Genomic DNA, 16386 nt, shown 5'->3' with positions numbered 1-16386 from the left:
TCAAATGTGTGTCATTAAAAGTTTGCCTACTTCACAGGAGATGTCTCCAACTCTACCTAAGTGTCCATTGTCAGTGTTTGTGCACTGGAGGCTTCAGGTTTCCACATCACACTCTTGTATGACTCGATATTGGACTAAACTACTTGTGATGTCAGAAACTCGTTCGTGGGGGGGGGGGTGAAAAACGTGCGCTAAAGTGCCCTCTTGGACTCTAAAACGCGTGCTAAAGTGTCCCCTGGGAGCCAAAACACGCGCTAAAGTCCCCTTTTGGACACCAAAACGCGTGCTAAAGTGCCCCCTGGGAGCCAAAACAAGCGCTAAAGTGCCCTCTTGGATGCCAAAACGCATGCTAAAGTGCCCCCTGGGAGCCAAAACACGCGCTAAAGTGCCCCCTGGGAGCCAAAACGCCTGTTAAAGTGCCCTCTTGGGAGCCAAAACGTGTGCTAAAGTGCCCTCTTCAGTGGCGAGGATGCGCTATATGTGCCCTTTTTTTCCTTTTCGCCCCTGCCCTTCAAAAAGTCTGTGCACACCACTGGTCTCAGTAGTGACATAAAGCTGTTAAATAAGCCTGACTTTCATATCTGGATTTTGTTATTTGCTTTTATAGTTTATGGAGCTCTCTACTCAACATGTGTTAATCCTCTCTGAAAGCCAGAGAAAAATGTGATGTTTTTATTACATTATGCTCTTCTCCGCATTAATTAAGATTCTTTGGGTTTTAACATATATTATTTGAACGGTTGTGTACTTTACTAGACTTTAAACTCCAAACCCTAATAGATGGTGTTTGTGAGTCACAGAGGACTTGGCCAGTGGCCGCAGGAGTCCAGGATGCAGCAGTATCCTTAACATTTCGCTGAATGGTACGTTGGTTTCGGGACCTGTAATAATGGCTTGAGACAGTTTATGCGAAACATGTTTGACACAATTTTTCCAGTACTTTTCTGCGGACAGGAGGCGAGGGAGGAGTCCCTAAATCACACCACTGTGGTCAGTGAGATGCTTCTGGTATGCACTCACAGTCAAAGACCAGAAATGATTACTCTGTGGTATTCAAGTGGACTCTAAAGAGCACAGGAACGAAATTCTGCTCCGGGGCCTGTGCTTTTCTTTCAGCCTCTGACATAAAGGACGTGCGGTGGTTTATATGTGGTCGTCTTGTATATCAGCAAAAAAAAAAATATATATATATATATATATATATTTTGAATGTTGATTATTTGACATCCTACAGCAGTGGTTCCCAGCCTTTTTTGGCTTGTGACCCCTTGAAATAAAACTTACAGTTCAGACAAGCTCAACACAGAAATCTCAACAACTTAAGTACTGGAGGCATTAAAGTATTCAATAAATCACAAGAAAAAGCAACGATTAGTAGAAAGTATGCAGAGGTCTTAACCCCCATAGTGTTGGCCTGCAGGTATCCGTCTATTCCCCTGTTGCTTCTCCATCATGTCTTGGCTGTTACACATACTTCTGCCATTTATCCCTCATGTTACAGTATGAACCCACCCAGCTGATAACATTTTTTTTTTTTTACCTTCATGTTTTCCTTTTTATTACGCAGCTATCGCACAATGAGACGATGAATTTAAAGACTCACTCCACTCAAAAATGTGTTTTCTCTCTTGTAACTTCACTCGGATGTCTGAGCGTCACTGTGCAGAAAGACGTTTGTGAGTTTGATACTTGAAGACTGTTTTAACATTCATCCACTGAAGGAGGGAGGTTGCTCTGGTCATTAAATTTGACTTCAACATTTGTATGTATGAAATGATTTTGTGATTTCACAGCTAGTTTTGAGCCAGTTGTGGTGCAGTACGCATCTTAAACAACTGTAATGTGAAAACCTCCAGTGCACATTCCCTGAGAATAGACTTTTTCTTTGAAGCACATGACATCTTGTGTCAAATTGTTAAACTTTTGAAACAGAACATATTTGCATATTCATAGATTATGAATTTTTCAATGCGAGAGGAAGAGTAGATGTATTTTCAGGAATGTTTAATTTGGCAATTTGACCTTTAGAGCATTTCTCTTGTAATCTAATCAAACTGTAAAAATGCAAATTTCACAGGTGCTACATTCTGAACATACCAAATAACTTGCTAAGCCCTTTCTGCTCAGCTCCCTTTTAGCCTGTTTTGGCAAACAAATGAAAACAGCTTCTTGCCATTTCTATTCAGGGTTCAGCATTTAATTGGCAACAGCTGTTCTCTCAGATCTCTGAGCGTTCCAGTGTGCTCTTTACACAGCTTACATGGATGGACACACAGGCCTCCATGCAGCTCCTGACTCCAGTCCTGACAAGTAGTTTACCACATATCTCTGCATGTGGCTTATATTTAGGACATGTCTCCGATGGGCCAGCAACACAAGACAGTGAATTATGTGTCTATTTTTACCTGTAGGTTGAGTTCTTTGTATCCACTGCATTAAGAAGTCATTCTAGCCTTTGGTGTAATGCCTGTCTACCTCCAGTAGGGGGCACTTAATGCTCAAGTATGCTGTGTAGCCAGAGAGATCCTTTTACTGAAGTCTGCAACAGCAATTCTATTTTCTTCCAAAATGGGAGAATCTCAGTGTTTTAATGATTGGGAGCTTTCCATAAAAAGATTTAATTGACATTAATTTATTCAGTGAAGCACTGAGTGGAGTGGAACTTTGTTTCGGGAATGCCAGGAAGGACTGTGTGAAATGTGTGTCCTGAGGGTATGAAAAGTACACTGCAGGCATGCAGCAGGTTTATTGCCCAATCAAAGTAAAATGACAAATCTCTGAGGATTAGATTTAGTCTTGTTTGTTTAACTTTCCTGAATTATAATGTTTGTTGACAAGTGCTAAGCCAGCACTTCTACATAAACCATGACCTTAATCTTCACAGACGTACTGACTTTGCACAGACACTGAACATAAACTACATGATGTACTTTTAAATATTGTGCATTATAGTCAGCTCCACCATGGCAACATTAAAATACAATGAGTGCATCAGAAATAATACTCCAGGAATGCCCCACATATATAGAGGGGTGGAAAAAGTAGCAACACCACAGTGTAGAAATACTCTGCATTAATAATCTGAATATGCAAAATTAGTTGAAAATCATCTTGTTAAATAAATGTAGTGGAGCAACAAGAACAATGCTCGATTCCAAAATGTCGTAAAGTAGAATTATGAAGTAGCAGAAAATCCAAATATTCAAAGTATACTTGTACTTAAGTACATACTTGTACATTTACTTAAGTATACTTGTACTTAAGTAAATGTACTTACAGTAGTTTCCACCACTGCACACATGAGCTTGTACATGTTGAAAATATTAAACTTTGAAAACGATCTTTCTGCCTTAAGAGGACTTTTACGTTTGATACTTGGAGCCAGTTTTGCGTAATGTTACCTTTAATGCTTTTATTTTGAAATTGTGTCTTTTTACTTGTATTGGAGTATTTTAACAATGTAATCTGTTTTTACTACTACTAGTAAAGTACTAGTACTACTACTACTAATATATATATAATATATATAGTCTCTATTTTTATTTATATTTTTAATTTTTATCTAGTACAGTAGTTTTTAATGCACGTGTTCATATAATATTTAAAATAGTGTTTTTTCTGACCTACATCAGATGAACAGCTGCTGCAACACTGCATCTATCTATCTATCTATCTATCTATCTATGATATGAATACTGCAGAAGCGCTGTCTCCGGGGTGGACACGCGTGGGGGGTGTGTGGCCACGTAAAGGGGCCAACATGGGTCTACTACTCGGTGGCGTCTCCCCTCGCTGGGATTAGCTGTCTTCTCCTCAGCACTCCCTGAATTCCATTCCGCCTTTTACTTTTCCTGCAGCTCTCTCTCTCCCTCTCTCTCTCTCCCCCTCTCTCCCCCCCAGCACAGGACTTCCCAGTGACTTTGCAAGACTGCATTTAGCCCACATCAAGTCCCAAGTTTCGGAGTGCGCGGGGAGAAGAAGCAAGTTTGGAGCCCCTCCGACTAGACATTTCGCGACCGCCGCCGCAAGAAAAGCGTGGAAAAGGATCCGTTTTACCTGTTGATGAAGTCCCACCGGCTGCGGGACGCAGAGGAGCAGTCGGGTTCCTTCACGGAGAAGAAAAGTGTGAAAAAGGTGCAGACATCACAGCACTCCAGTGGCCAGGAGGAGTGAAGGACCTCGCTTTTTTCCTTTTCCCCAGCGTTTGCAGCCTGCGCTGGGTTGGTGGAAAATGGGCACTTCGATCTGTGGACTTATCCTCTCTTTGACACTCACATGCCAGCTGGTTACTGTAAGTGAGCGCAAACTTTCTCTTTCCTCCTTCTGCTCACTTTTAAACTCCCCACTGTGGATTTTATGTCTCACTCACTCACAAAACCGACCCGTGAAAGCACCGATTCCCCCAGAGGTCAAGTCAAAGTTGCAAATCAGTGCGTTAATGTCCTATTAAAGGCAAACCAGAGGCATGTGTTGGTGTTGCTATTTATGTGAAGTAAATAGTGTGCTGTGCTGGTGCAGGGCTGCTCACATGCAAGAGGGCTGCATAACAGATTCCATCCCGCACAGTCACATCAGCATGTTCTGTAAAGATGCTTTTAAAAGTAATATGACAAACTAGAACCTGCTGTTGAGTGAAGCTGGGCTAAGTTTGTCCATAGAAACAAGCTATTCATAGTCTCCCCGGAGCCCTCAACCCTAAACCTTCTCAAACTTTGTCAGGGTACACTTTGCACTGCCTACACTGCCTTTTTGCTCTTTACATTAGTGTGGAGTTGCAAAACCCATATGAAACCGTGCTTTTATTGCCTCTATGTGTCGTTCTTCCTTTGTGTCCCCCCACATGCAGACTGACTCCTTTTCTCTGCCCTTCTTATTAATGAATCAGTCCTGCAAATACTTCAGAATAAAAGTTTGGGTTGATTTGCCAACAGATAATTGAAAAGAAAGGGCTCAGGTTTAGGCTGTTGAAAATAATAATAATAAGAATCCACTTGTCCGGTGCCATTCTCCTCTGCTGCAGCTGGGAGGATGCACCGAATTGGGGATTTCTTATTCAGCTTTCACAATTGTGTAGTATACTGTAGGATTGCAGCTAATCTTTATTTTAATTATTGGTCATTTTTCAGTTATTTGATATAACTAGTACAGAAAATGCGCAAGATCATGTCTTCAAAGTGCTCATTTAGTCCAACCAATAGGCCAAAACTTAGATTTTTTTTGAATCGCAATGATTTTACGACAAAGAAAAGCGGCAGAAAATCGTCACATTTGACAAGAGGAAAACATTTAGTGTGATGAATTGATTATCAGCATGAACTTTAACCGAACTGATCAGCTGTTACCGCCCGTGCACTGTTATTCTAGTGTAATTGATGATATACTCTGAAATATTTTTATTCTATGTCTGCCACATGAATCATATAGAGGATGAGCATTGCCTCGCTGCTGAGAATAGACCCCCCCTCCCCTCGCACCCTCCAGAAATCCTGTCTGGTCTCTCACCTTTATGCCCTCCAATAAACAGAGCTGTCATGGTTGAGATATCTGCGACTCCTCTGTGTTGATTTGATCTGAAGCAAAGCCTTTTTTGAATGATGGGACGTAGTCGCGGTGGCCGGCAGACATAAATCTTTCACCTGCTGGACACAAGAGTATATGAGCGGTAATGTTCCAGACCTTTGAGAAGCCGTAACGTTGATGACTTCAAGGTATATTTAACATCCGGCGGTGACGTGCTATCGAGCGCGGGGCCTTTCCTGCGGATGAACTGTCGCTTTGTGTCAGTTCACAAAGTTGAGACAAAAGGCGCATTACCTGCATCCTCAAAGGCAACGCAAGTGATGTATCGGTATCATCGATCCGGAAAAGCTGCCCGGTCCCCAGAGGCCTATCTTCATCTGTCGTGTGCTGACACTGGAAGGTAACAGGAGATGGCCTCTACATTGTAACCGCGGCCTTGATTGACTACCGGCCCAACAATACCAACGTAATTGAATTATCTGGCACCACAAGCATCTGTTTCTTGCGTTATGACTTTGAACAGTCTGCCTCTTGATTCAATTAAGCACATGTAGTGGTGTTACTACGGGCCCTCCCCTCACCCACGCTGGAATGTCAGGGTCACGCACATCAACTCAAACAATCAAAGTCAATAAAAACTCGCGGTGGGTAAGAGCCCTCCGTCACAAATGAGTCCCACGTAACCTGCTGTGAGCCACCGGCAGCATGAGTGAAGCGTCTTACAGCTTCGTGTTTAATAAAACCTGTAAAAACGGCCACTGGCAATTCTGTTTTTGACTCCTTTGAGCATTTTGCAAGTGAAAATGGACGTGCGGTCTGTGCCTCTGGTCTTCTGTAATCATACATATGAGGCAGCGGCCACTTTGCGTTCTGATGTATGACATCAGCCCAACTGTGAGCAGCACTGCTGACAATTTTGGCACACAGATCTGTCCTAGTATAGACTGTCATAAGTGTCCCTTGACTTCATAGGGGGTTGGACTGGAGTTGGGGGGAAGGGCAGCCTGGATTCCTATGACTATATAGTCTGCAGAGCATTTGTTGCTGGTGTAAATTGTTCTTTCTGTTCTGCGTGTACGTGCACTCCCTCATCGGCTGCTAAATGTTGTGCAGCAACAGTTTGATCTGATGATTTATTTAGTCTGCGCTGGCTGACGTGTTGACCAGGCGAGGCGGTTGGTCTCTCTGTGTGGCGCTTTGTCGTTTCAGACCCCGGCTACCTGGTGCTTAATTCCCATTCAGAGTCGATGAGGACTCTATGGAGCTGCGAAGCACAGCAGTGCAAACACCAGCTCCACTCCACAGTTTGAACAGTAGGGAGGGTCTGCCCCCGCCAGACCCATTCACATAATTGCTTGAAGACTGGGTTCAGTAAACATTGCATTGTTGAATTATAGCCTCAGGAGAGAGGCCATCTTGGCTGATGGGACAATGGTGCACTGGAGTGGCTCGCCCCCTCCTCGAGCACATTGGCACATATGGAGCGCAGGCCGGGAGGCTGGCATTTGTTGACTCTGCAGTGAGGTGTGACTTGGGTCGGCATGGAGGTCAGAGAGGTGAGGACTCTGAACCTGACGCTGTTTCTCAGTTCAGCGGGGGCTCCTTGTGATTTATTCACAGCCCAGATTAGCTCCCGCTGCACAGTTTCCTAAACTTTTCACTTTAAGTTTGTTTGCAGCTGCACGTGTTATGTTTTGCGTCTTCGCACCAACTGACTTGACATATTAAATGTCGTGCATGCCTTTGTGCAATGCCGTCATTGTTTCTGTGTGTATTCTTCTTCCTCACTGTTTCTCTGACATTAGGCTAAAATAAAAAAAAAAATCCTTTTCAGTTTGTGCTTCTTTGTCCCCCCCAGAGAAGTGAGCCTAGCTTCAGTTTGAATTCAGCCTGTAGCTTGGTATGCATAGATGATCATGTGCCCCACTTATACAAGCACAGCCTAGTCTTACATTACTAATGATGCTGTAGTGTTTCATTTTTTTGCTGCCTAAAGTCTCAACATAAACTGTCTTCAGCTGCATTTATCGTTGTGAATGGTACATTACTTCACCATGCTGGTGCAGTGCAAACGTAATTACATTCATACATCTACGTTACAACACAAGGTGTTGTCGTTTTTAACTTGTGTTATGCTTTGGAAAATAATAATGTATGAAGTATTATATCCGTATGGTCCTTCAAATATCCAGTGTGGCCTCACACCCAAATCTGAATGATATGCTTCTTTTTCTGTTCTCCCTCGGATCCCATGCAACCAATGCCAGGTTGTATTATGTTTTATTAGAACATAATCAATGCAGGCAACCTCAGAGAGCAGTGTGGTACGTGCGCTGTGATGCAAAGTAGGTATTTAGATTGCACAGATGCATCAAAGCCTTAAAGATGGACAAAACACAATAGGGTGTTTCACCCCACCCTCACCTGGGACACACCCTCACACACACACACAATGCCTTCTCAAAATGCACTCTGTTCTGCGGCTGCAGTGGCGTTGCTCTTTCATGCCCAACGTCTCGTCCTTGTCGGACAGAAGAGCCAACTCCAAACACAGCTGCGCCTCAGCTGGTACAGCAGCAACGTGGTGCATGTGCTGACATGAGCACGCATACTGTCGAGTACCGCCTGTTGTAACTAGAGTTCCACTCTTTCCATTCACACCTCCTCGTACGTTGTCCCTCTCTGAAGCATATGTCTGTGGATGGCTTTTGTTTCAAACCACAGGTCAAAGAGCTTTATGAGTAAGAAATGTTGCTTTTTCATGTAGTTAATGCATTTTAAGCCAGCAAACCTCTCTGATTCACTTTGATGACACAGTGCATTCAGCACACCTGCAAGTAGGGACTAAAATTTAATTCTCTTTAACAACACTTGTGAAACATGACTGTACAGTCAGAGTGGCGTGGGAGCAGTGCAGCCTAGTGATCAAAGTGGTCATCCTTTAACTGAACATGATCAGCAAAGACCAATAACTGACTTACTGAACTGCCTGAGAGCAAGATATTAAATTACTATCAATTTCTGAGTTTTGCTCTGTACTGTAGCAATCCCTCTTTACAGCGCAGCAAGCACTCGAGAGATTTCCTGGCAAGAATCACTAAAACAGCATGTTCACTGTCCACGTTGTAGGATGTGTAATTGTTCATACTCAGAAGCTGGAAAAAGATATTGATCGCAGACGAACACTCGCCCTTTGGGCGCTTTTTTTTCTAGAGTAAAACATGCTTTAAGTGTATATATCACTCTTCATTCCTGCGTTATGGAGCTGCAGGTGCAATAAAGCCGACAGAGTTCATGGTGAGGTCGCAGGATGTCTTGAGGACACAAGCCAGTCTCCACCACAAGCAATAAAAAACAGCTAATCGTCAGAAACTATTTGTGGGGAGCACAAATCACAAATGTCTGATTTTCGCTTGCTCGACATGCCCAGTCACTGCTTGTATGAGGAGCGCTGAAATAGTCATTCTGAACATAAGAAGATAAATATTCATTCAGTTCGGAGAAAGTTTAATATCAAGCGTTTGTTACTAAATGAGTGGCGAACATATGTCGCTCAACTTGGTAAGAAGAACTGAAGACGGTAACAGACAGACTCTGACTGGTTTCCTCATCCTAAACGGCCTTCTTCCATCTCTTCACGTTGTTACCAGGCTTTTTTCCCAAGCTGTGCCCCAGCTCGCGCTCATTAGACATTCATTGAAATGCTAAGTTAACTGTATTGCACTTTCTCTTTGAAGGTGCTCTATAGTTGTCTGTGCCCCATTGAATCTGCCATTGTCTTTGCGAGCGGCATTGATGTGAAGTCACTTGGGCGTTCTGCTTTTTGCTCAAAGGAGCTGCTGCATTGTCTTGTATGGACCCTCCCTACTTCTACAGCTGCTCTGATGGGGGTTGCTGCCCTTTTCTCTACAGACGTTTTTGTGTGTTGCAAACGGAGTAGTTTTTTTTTTCCAGGGTACTTACGTTTTCTAAAGGAATGCAATCGTTCTTTTTTCCCCTCCATTGTCTTCTAAAACCAGTTTTGACCCTGACATCCCGTGAAGTGTTTATAAAAAAAATCCCACCCTGGTGTCTTATCAGAGCTGATGATTTCTCACTCCCTGCCTCCACTTCCTCTTACTGTACAAGTCTCTACCTGTGGAATAGAAAGCCTTCTATCTTTGCAAGGCTTTATTGTAACCTTAAGAAGATGCAAATTCACCTAAGCTGTTGTTAAACCCTTAATGTTCACAGAGGGAGGTCGGCAAGTGGAATTTTGCAGGCTTAAGGGTGTAATGGCTCAGTGAAAAGTAAATACAGGGAAAACACTGGCTTCCCCTTTCTACTAACTTTTATTTAATGCAGGAGCTTGTTCGTAGGCAGTCATACAAGATTACTGCTCTTCAGGAGTCTAATTAGATGACTTCATAAATGAAAGCTTTTGTATGTTGAACACCAGACTTAGAGCTGGCTATTCTTTTTGTTTATAACGTGCTACAGCAAATGGAAGACTGTGAAAACTAACAATCAGCTTTGCTAAAAATCAATTCAGTTATTTTCTTGCCTGAGATGATAATAATACTTGATGCATTTAAAACATATCACTTCCACTGGCATTAGCTCAAAACATGTGGTTTACGCAAGTTCATACCAGCTAATGTCGTTACCCAGAATAACATTACATTTGCCAAACTCGTCATCTGAAAAGCAATTTCTCTTGTTATATTAAAAGTGAAAACATACTGCTTGCAAATACAAACATGCACTCCAGCTCAGCAGCCAAGCTGTCATTTTAGAAGGGAGTAATATAAGTGTGATTGTACATTTTTCCATATCGTGCTTATAGCACTAACAAGACCAGAACAATGCTGTTTCTTTCCATTTCTGGAACGTGGGTCATCAGTGGGTGAGGATGCTGACTCCTTGTGTGGGACCTGTTAGCTTTAGCCTCTGCCTTTTAGCATGATATCCTTCCCTATGTAGCCACCAAGTGCATAGAAGACCCCTTTTTGTCACAAAAGCGAGAAAAGAAACGATTAAAAGCTAGCCTGAGAGAGAATTTTCGACTGATTCATCGAGCTAGCGTTAGCTGAAGGAGCTAGCTATCTACAGCCGATAAAATCTGCCTTTGATGGTCGTCATTTCAGCTGGAAATTCAACAGCCGCTGAGGGGAGCAGAGGGTAGTGAACGTTAATTTGGGGTGTGGAGACTATTACTGAAATTAAAACTTTTCCTTGATTGATCGATTCCTTTTTTTGGGCTATAAAATGTCAGAAAATGTTGATCGGTGTTGATCATGACGTCCTCAAATGTCTTAATTTGTCCACAAGCCTAAGACATTCAGTTTCCCGTCACAGAGGAATAAAGAAACCAGAAAATAATCACATTTAAGGAGCTGGAATTCCTAAAAATGACTCAATTATCAAATTAGCTGGCAATTAATTTAATGGTTTATTACTAATCAATTAACCGCTGCGGCACTAATGCTACTTTTTAACCTAATAGGGCATAGCAACAGTGAAAGTGCTTTAAAATGTTCCTTCCTTAAAATGTGTCCTGTTGCTTGTGGTTAATGGCGGAGTTCAGTCCTCAGATAGTGGGCCTTCGCTGTGCCCTTCACTCAGGCTGCAGATGTCCTCAGGAGAGACAGCAGGAGAGCAGAACCAGTCTGCTCTGTGTTATCATGTCAGCTGCCGTCCCACAAGACATAACAACTCTTTTACTTTGTTATACACACACACACACACACACTCAGGCACTTCATGTTCTCACAGGAATTTTCTCTGTTCTTTTCACCCTCTGTCCTTTCCTTTCTCTGCTCACTCTTGCTGGTAGCTTTTACCGTTGATTCAAATCTCGGAGTCTGTGCACGTTGCTAAATGAATGGTAAACCAGTATTTCAGTCGCAGTACCCACCTGGAAGGAAGGCAGCTTGGACAAGTGAGCGGCTCCATGATGAGATATCTCTAGAGCTGAAAAGCAAGCGAGTTAGTGGTTCAGAGGATGCCGGCAGCCCATTGTTTTGGTGCAGTGGCTTGTGATGGTCTGAAACTTTTGTCCCTTGCTGAGTCACCATCCTGTTGGGGAAATGAAACCTGGAATTATCTACAGGACAAGAGGACCCCACTTCCCCCGAAGCAAAGTTTATTCAGGCTTTCCTGTGTGCATTTCGGTTGTCCTGCTCTATATATGCTGAAAGAAGTAACCCTGTGTATTTGTTGTTTTTCCAACCCCCATACTCATTTTTTCCCTTGCTTAAATCGCTTTTTCTCTCTGAAGTATGTTTATACTTGAAAATCCCCATAATCTGTAGTCATTCGAGTTTTTCTGTACTCATATCTCAACAAACAAGTCTTATTTAAACATCTCCCCTGCAGTCTCATGCAGTATATATAGCGGCAGTTATCACAGTTTTTTTATATCTTGCACAGTGAGATCTGCTTCATTTGGAGTGTCTGTCAGATGGTCATAGAGTGTAGTTGCAAAGCTGTACAGAAGTGTTCACAAGTTTTCATAACTTGGCAAGTAACATGCTGGAACTACGGATTAATGAATTCCCCTGGACTTAATTATGCCAAAGTACAAGCCTCTTGTTTTTATTTTCCTCTCTCAGCTAGGATGTGATTTTTGAATTTCCATCACAGTGTGCTTCAACTGAGCAGAAGTGCTTGGTTGGAAATATTTTCCGTCCAGGTTTGCTGCTTTTGAAGATGCGTGTTCCGCGCCAACAGCCGAGCAGTGTTGTCACGGAAAAAAGTCTTTGATGCAGACGCACACCCACACAGTCATTCACATGCTGTATTCTTAATGAAAAGTAACTATTACTCATAACTGAACCGTATAAATGGAGCAGAAGATCAACAAATCTCTGCAAATTCAAATCTTTCGCTGCATCAGAAGAGACACAATAATACATCGTATTTGATTATTACGATAAATTATGCAATCTAATATTCAGTAGCAGTAGTAAATCAAATTAAAAAACATACTGTTAGCATAAGCTGTTGCTACCATTGCGAACTTTGCAAAGCCCCTCCCACCTTAGTTACTGTTGCTATGTCAAACATTTCATTCTCTGGAAGCACTCGATGAATTGCACTATAATGGTGCCAAATTTTACACTAGAAATTCTTAGTAATGTCTGAAATCATTAAAATTAAATTTCAGACGTAAGGCAGTCTTGTTTTTTCTCGTTCGTGACCGTTGAATTTGCCAGCAGACTTGATGACTGTCGCTAGCAGATTTTATCAGCTGTAGCATTTTGTCCATGAGTTGGTTGCAAAACGCTCCCACCCAGCTGACCTCTTAATGTGTCCAGCTGACTTGTTTAAAGATAAGAAACTTGTTAAAGACGTCTTAAATATGTTGTAAATAGCTACGTACATGTTGTGCTAAAAGACTGACCAACGCTTACCTTATTCATAAGGTAAACCTAAACTCTGATAGCATTGGGGATGCTTAAAAGAGCCTCTTAGCCTTGGAAATAACTCTAGGTTACAACTATGGGGAGTAAACTAATTAGCCACGTCATGCTAATGTTTGTAGCATAGTGTTAGCATACTAATTCAGAAGCAAGCTTTTGAAAGGCTAACAAAAAGAAAACACCTCCCTCCAAACTCTCATATATATGAAGTGTTGCTCATACCACAGCCGCATGCACACTTCCTCTGCAAACCTAAAGCTTGACCTGCCAGACAGGGTTACAGTTATGAGCTATGATTGGACAACTGCTACACGGGGAAGCAGATGGTCAGCTGCATAGTTTCGTTTAGTTTCCCCTCCTACCTCACTGGAGCTTTATACTGAGTTTGTTGAACAACTGGACGTGCTTTACACCTGATGTGGTCTTCCACGACAGTCTCGCCACCAAGAGATGCATTTCGTTTGTGAAACAGTTCAGAAGGTGCAACAGCAGCACACTAGACGGTCACTTCTGTGTGAGAAGGTGTATGACTGAAAACCAAACCGTTGATAAGAGTGGAATGTGGAGCCTGTTGGTGGTCGAGCGTTTCGCTAGATTAAAATCGCAGCTTCTTGCATGCCGCTGGAAAACATTACAATTGAGCCCTCAGATCATTTTCAAATGCGCTTCTCTTGAAGTTGATCCAGATCACTGTCAGGGAGAAGCTGACTGAAGGATTTCAGATTTTATCTTTATTCATGTAGAGTATTGCCAACTTAATACAAAGAATTACAAAGACTCCTTAACCACCAAGCTGACTAAAGTAGCTTAGCATCCATCATGTGCCCAGAGGCTTGACATTATGTGAGTCTACCCAGTACCTGGCAGGCCTATTGAAGCTGAAGGTTGGCCTTGTAAAGCGGTTGGTAAGGCAAGGGGAATTTCTGTGGTTTTAGACTAAAGTGGCTGTATGTAATTTTCTCTCCACCCAAACCATCTGTTGATCCCGTGGAATGAGGAGTCATCTAAATACTCAGCTTAAAGTCGTGTTTATATACTTCTGAAAGTTACCGTTTACTGTTTGATCAGAGACGGCACAGATAGAGACACCAGCGGAAGAGGGGATCTATCGGAAAAACACTATTTAGGACGCCAGCTGAAAGTTCCCTGTGTTTGCGTCACGTTTCTTATGTAGCAGTATTTGACTTCTGCGGAGGCATGAGTCAGCCTGCGTTCTCAGTGAAGACGTACAGTTTACAGTAGGTGGCTGGTGACCACCAACAATGCCTTTACAACACCACATCACTCAAGGCGGAGTGACGGGAACAGCAGCTTTGGAGCGCTGCAGATTTGTTTAATCACTGCGCAGCTGTTGAGATGTTGGTTAAATTCTGACACTCTTGTTTCTTTACTTCTCTTTTATTACCATGTGAGGTACACATATCAGATTTGGTCATCTAAATTACAGATCTTGTTTGACCTTGATGTCCTTCCGTAATCATCAGAGACAGTGAAGGCCTTAGTTTTCTGCTCGTCTTCAAGCAGGCAGCACCTCCAGCCAAGTCAGGCAATTATTGCTTTAAAAGGGCTAATTAAATGGTTCTTCCCCTGAACCGAGGGCCCGTGTGATTTATGTGGACTGTGAGCACATAGAGAAGTCTCTTTCAGCTGTGCCAGGACCAAGAGGCCCTGTCTTCCCTACCAGGCTCCACCTGCTGAGGCTCTATTATGACCCTGTCATGGGTACAAGGGGTATAGATGGGGGGCACACTGGGGCTAAAATTTGGCACAAACAGTAGACTGCAGACTGCGGTCAGATTCTCTGGCACAGACATCAGCCTTGCCTTTTGGACACATGGTTAACTTCAGTCTGTTGTTTCACCAGAGCTTTCCTGGTGCAGGGATAATGGAAAACAAGATTTGAGGGAGACAATAGAAGAATGAGAGCAGAGTTGTTTTTTCATGCCTATTTGTTATTTAGAACAGGCCGACCAGACAGGCAGAGATTAGGGTCTGATCAGCCCTGGGTGCTGTGTCTCTGAGGGCAAGTCAGCACTATTGCTGCAGCGCAGAGGTGGAGCTTGCCCTTCTGATATCATGCACCCACCCATAATAGAGGTCTTGTCTCCATAATTATTTAAACATAACCATTGAAAATGTCCTGCTGCAGATCTGTTCTGTCTTGCTGCCTGTAGCTGCTGCCTGTAGCTGTTGGCTCAAAGGCCCCTGAGAATACACTTTAAAAAAAGGAAAGTCTGTTGCACCTTCCTGTGCACAGCGCTCTGGAATATCACCCCTGAATCTACAGAGTTTATGCTCAATGTAAAATATGTGCATGGAAGTTGGCGTGTTAAAATGTGTTGCAGGGATCATTGGCAGCAGCATGAGCTGCTGTGTTTGTCTCATTTTAAAGAGCACTAAAAAATAGCCAATAGCAACAGTGATAACTGTTCATCCAAAATACTGGTATATATATATATATATTATTTTTTCAAACCTAGATATATATTATATTCTAAGGTGTAGCATGCAGTGTCAGTCATGGCTCATCCTGTTCTTATCCAGCCCCCCTGGGCAGGAATACTTGGAGTTAGAATGAGGAAGGAGTGTTTGCTGATGTGAACACCTTCAGGGTCAAAAAAAAATGCAACGCAAAATAAATTAGGATGTATTTTAGTGCAACATTGTTGTTCTTGTAAAAATGCAGGTGTGTTACTGCTGATCGTCTTGAGACAGCAATGTTTTACCATAAAGAACCGTCAGCAAGGGCAGACGGAGTGATGTAACCTCGCCGGTGAAAGCCGAGTCTTAAATTATCCTCTTTCTGTTCTTTTTCCTTGAAAGGTCATGAACTGGCTTGTGCTGGCTTGTCCATCAGCACAGTGATGAGTCACACATAGAGCCGCCTGCAGTTCGTTTCACTGCCTTCTCTCGTATACCTGACTGGTTCACTTCGCTGATTAACCACCGGAGCTCGGTGCATTTTCACACGAACACATGGGGCCCCTTGCCTGTAATTACCTCTTATTATAGTAGGAAATGGATCCTTCACATCTGCTTCCAATGAATGGTCAGGTTAGCCCTCCTGCTTTCTTGTATTATTGCATAAACTCCTAGCAAACAGATGTCTTTGTAGGTGTGAGCACACCTTCAAATTAAGGCCTGTTGTTGAATTATGAGGACAGGTGAAATTTGTCTGTCAACTGTTTGGAGGAAGGTACTCCCAGACTTTGTTTATGGTTGTCAGATGTCGTCCCCCAGGTTTGTTTTGTAGTTGGTACCAAGCCAGACACATTCTCTTAAGCCTCTATATGACTTGAACATAGAGGGTTATTAAAGTTAATTGTCTGGTAAAGTTTGTTCACCCCTGCAGCGTTTGTTTAAAACGAGTCACTTTAGAAAAGAACTAAATCACAAAATTCATGGTCCTGATTGGCCTGATTGTAGCGCATTTGATCGTGTCACCCCATGTATACAGTAATCA

General features: G+C 42.7%; 1 protein-coding gene across 5 annotated transcripts in view; it reads left to right on the top strand.

The window, feature by feature from the left end:
• The first annotated feature begins 3949 nt into the window (after nucleotides 1-3949).
• The window catches only part of hspg2 (heparan sulfate proteoglycan 2), a 94401-nt gene continuing 81964 nt past the window's right edge, over nucleotides 3950-16386 (top strand). For all 5 annotated transcript variants that reach the window (XM_041946741.1, XM_041946738.1, XM_041946740.1 and 2 more), the window contains exon 1: nucleotides 3950-4291. In XM_041946741.1, the coding sequence (XP_041802675.1) occupies nucleotides 4232-4291 (60 nt within the window). In that variant the 5' untranslated portion in view covers nucleotides 3950-4231. The remainder of the gene's footprint in view (nucleotides 4292-16386) is intronic.

Source organism: Chelmon rostratus, chromosome 10 (genome assembly GCF_017976325.1).
Source record: "Chelmon rostratus isolate fCheRos1 chromosome 10, fCheRos1.pri, whole genome shotgun sequence".
Lineage (NCBI taxonomy): Eukaryota > Metazoa > Chordata > Actinopteri > Chaetodontiformes > Chaetodontidae > Chelmon > Chelmon rostratus.
Note: the sequence above shows the minus strand (reverse complement) of the source record. Positions and strands in the feature narration are given on the sequence as shown.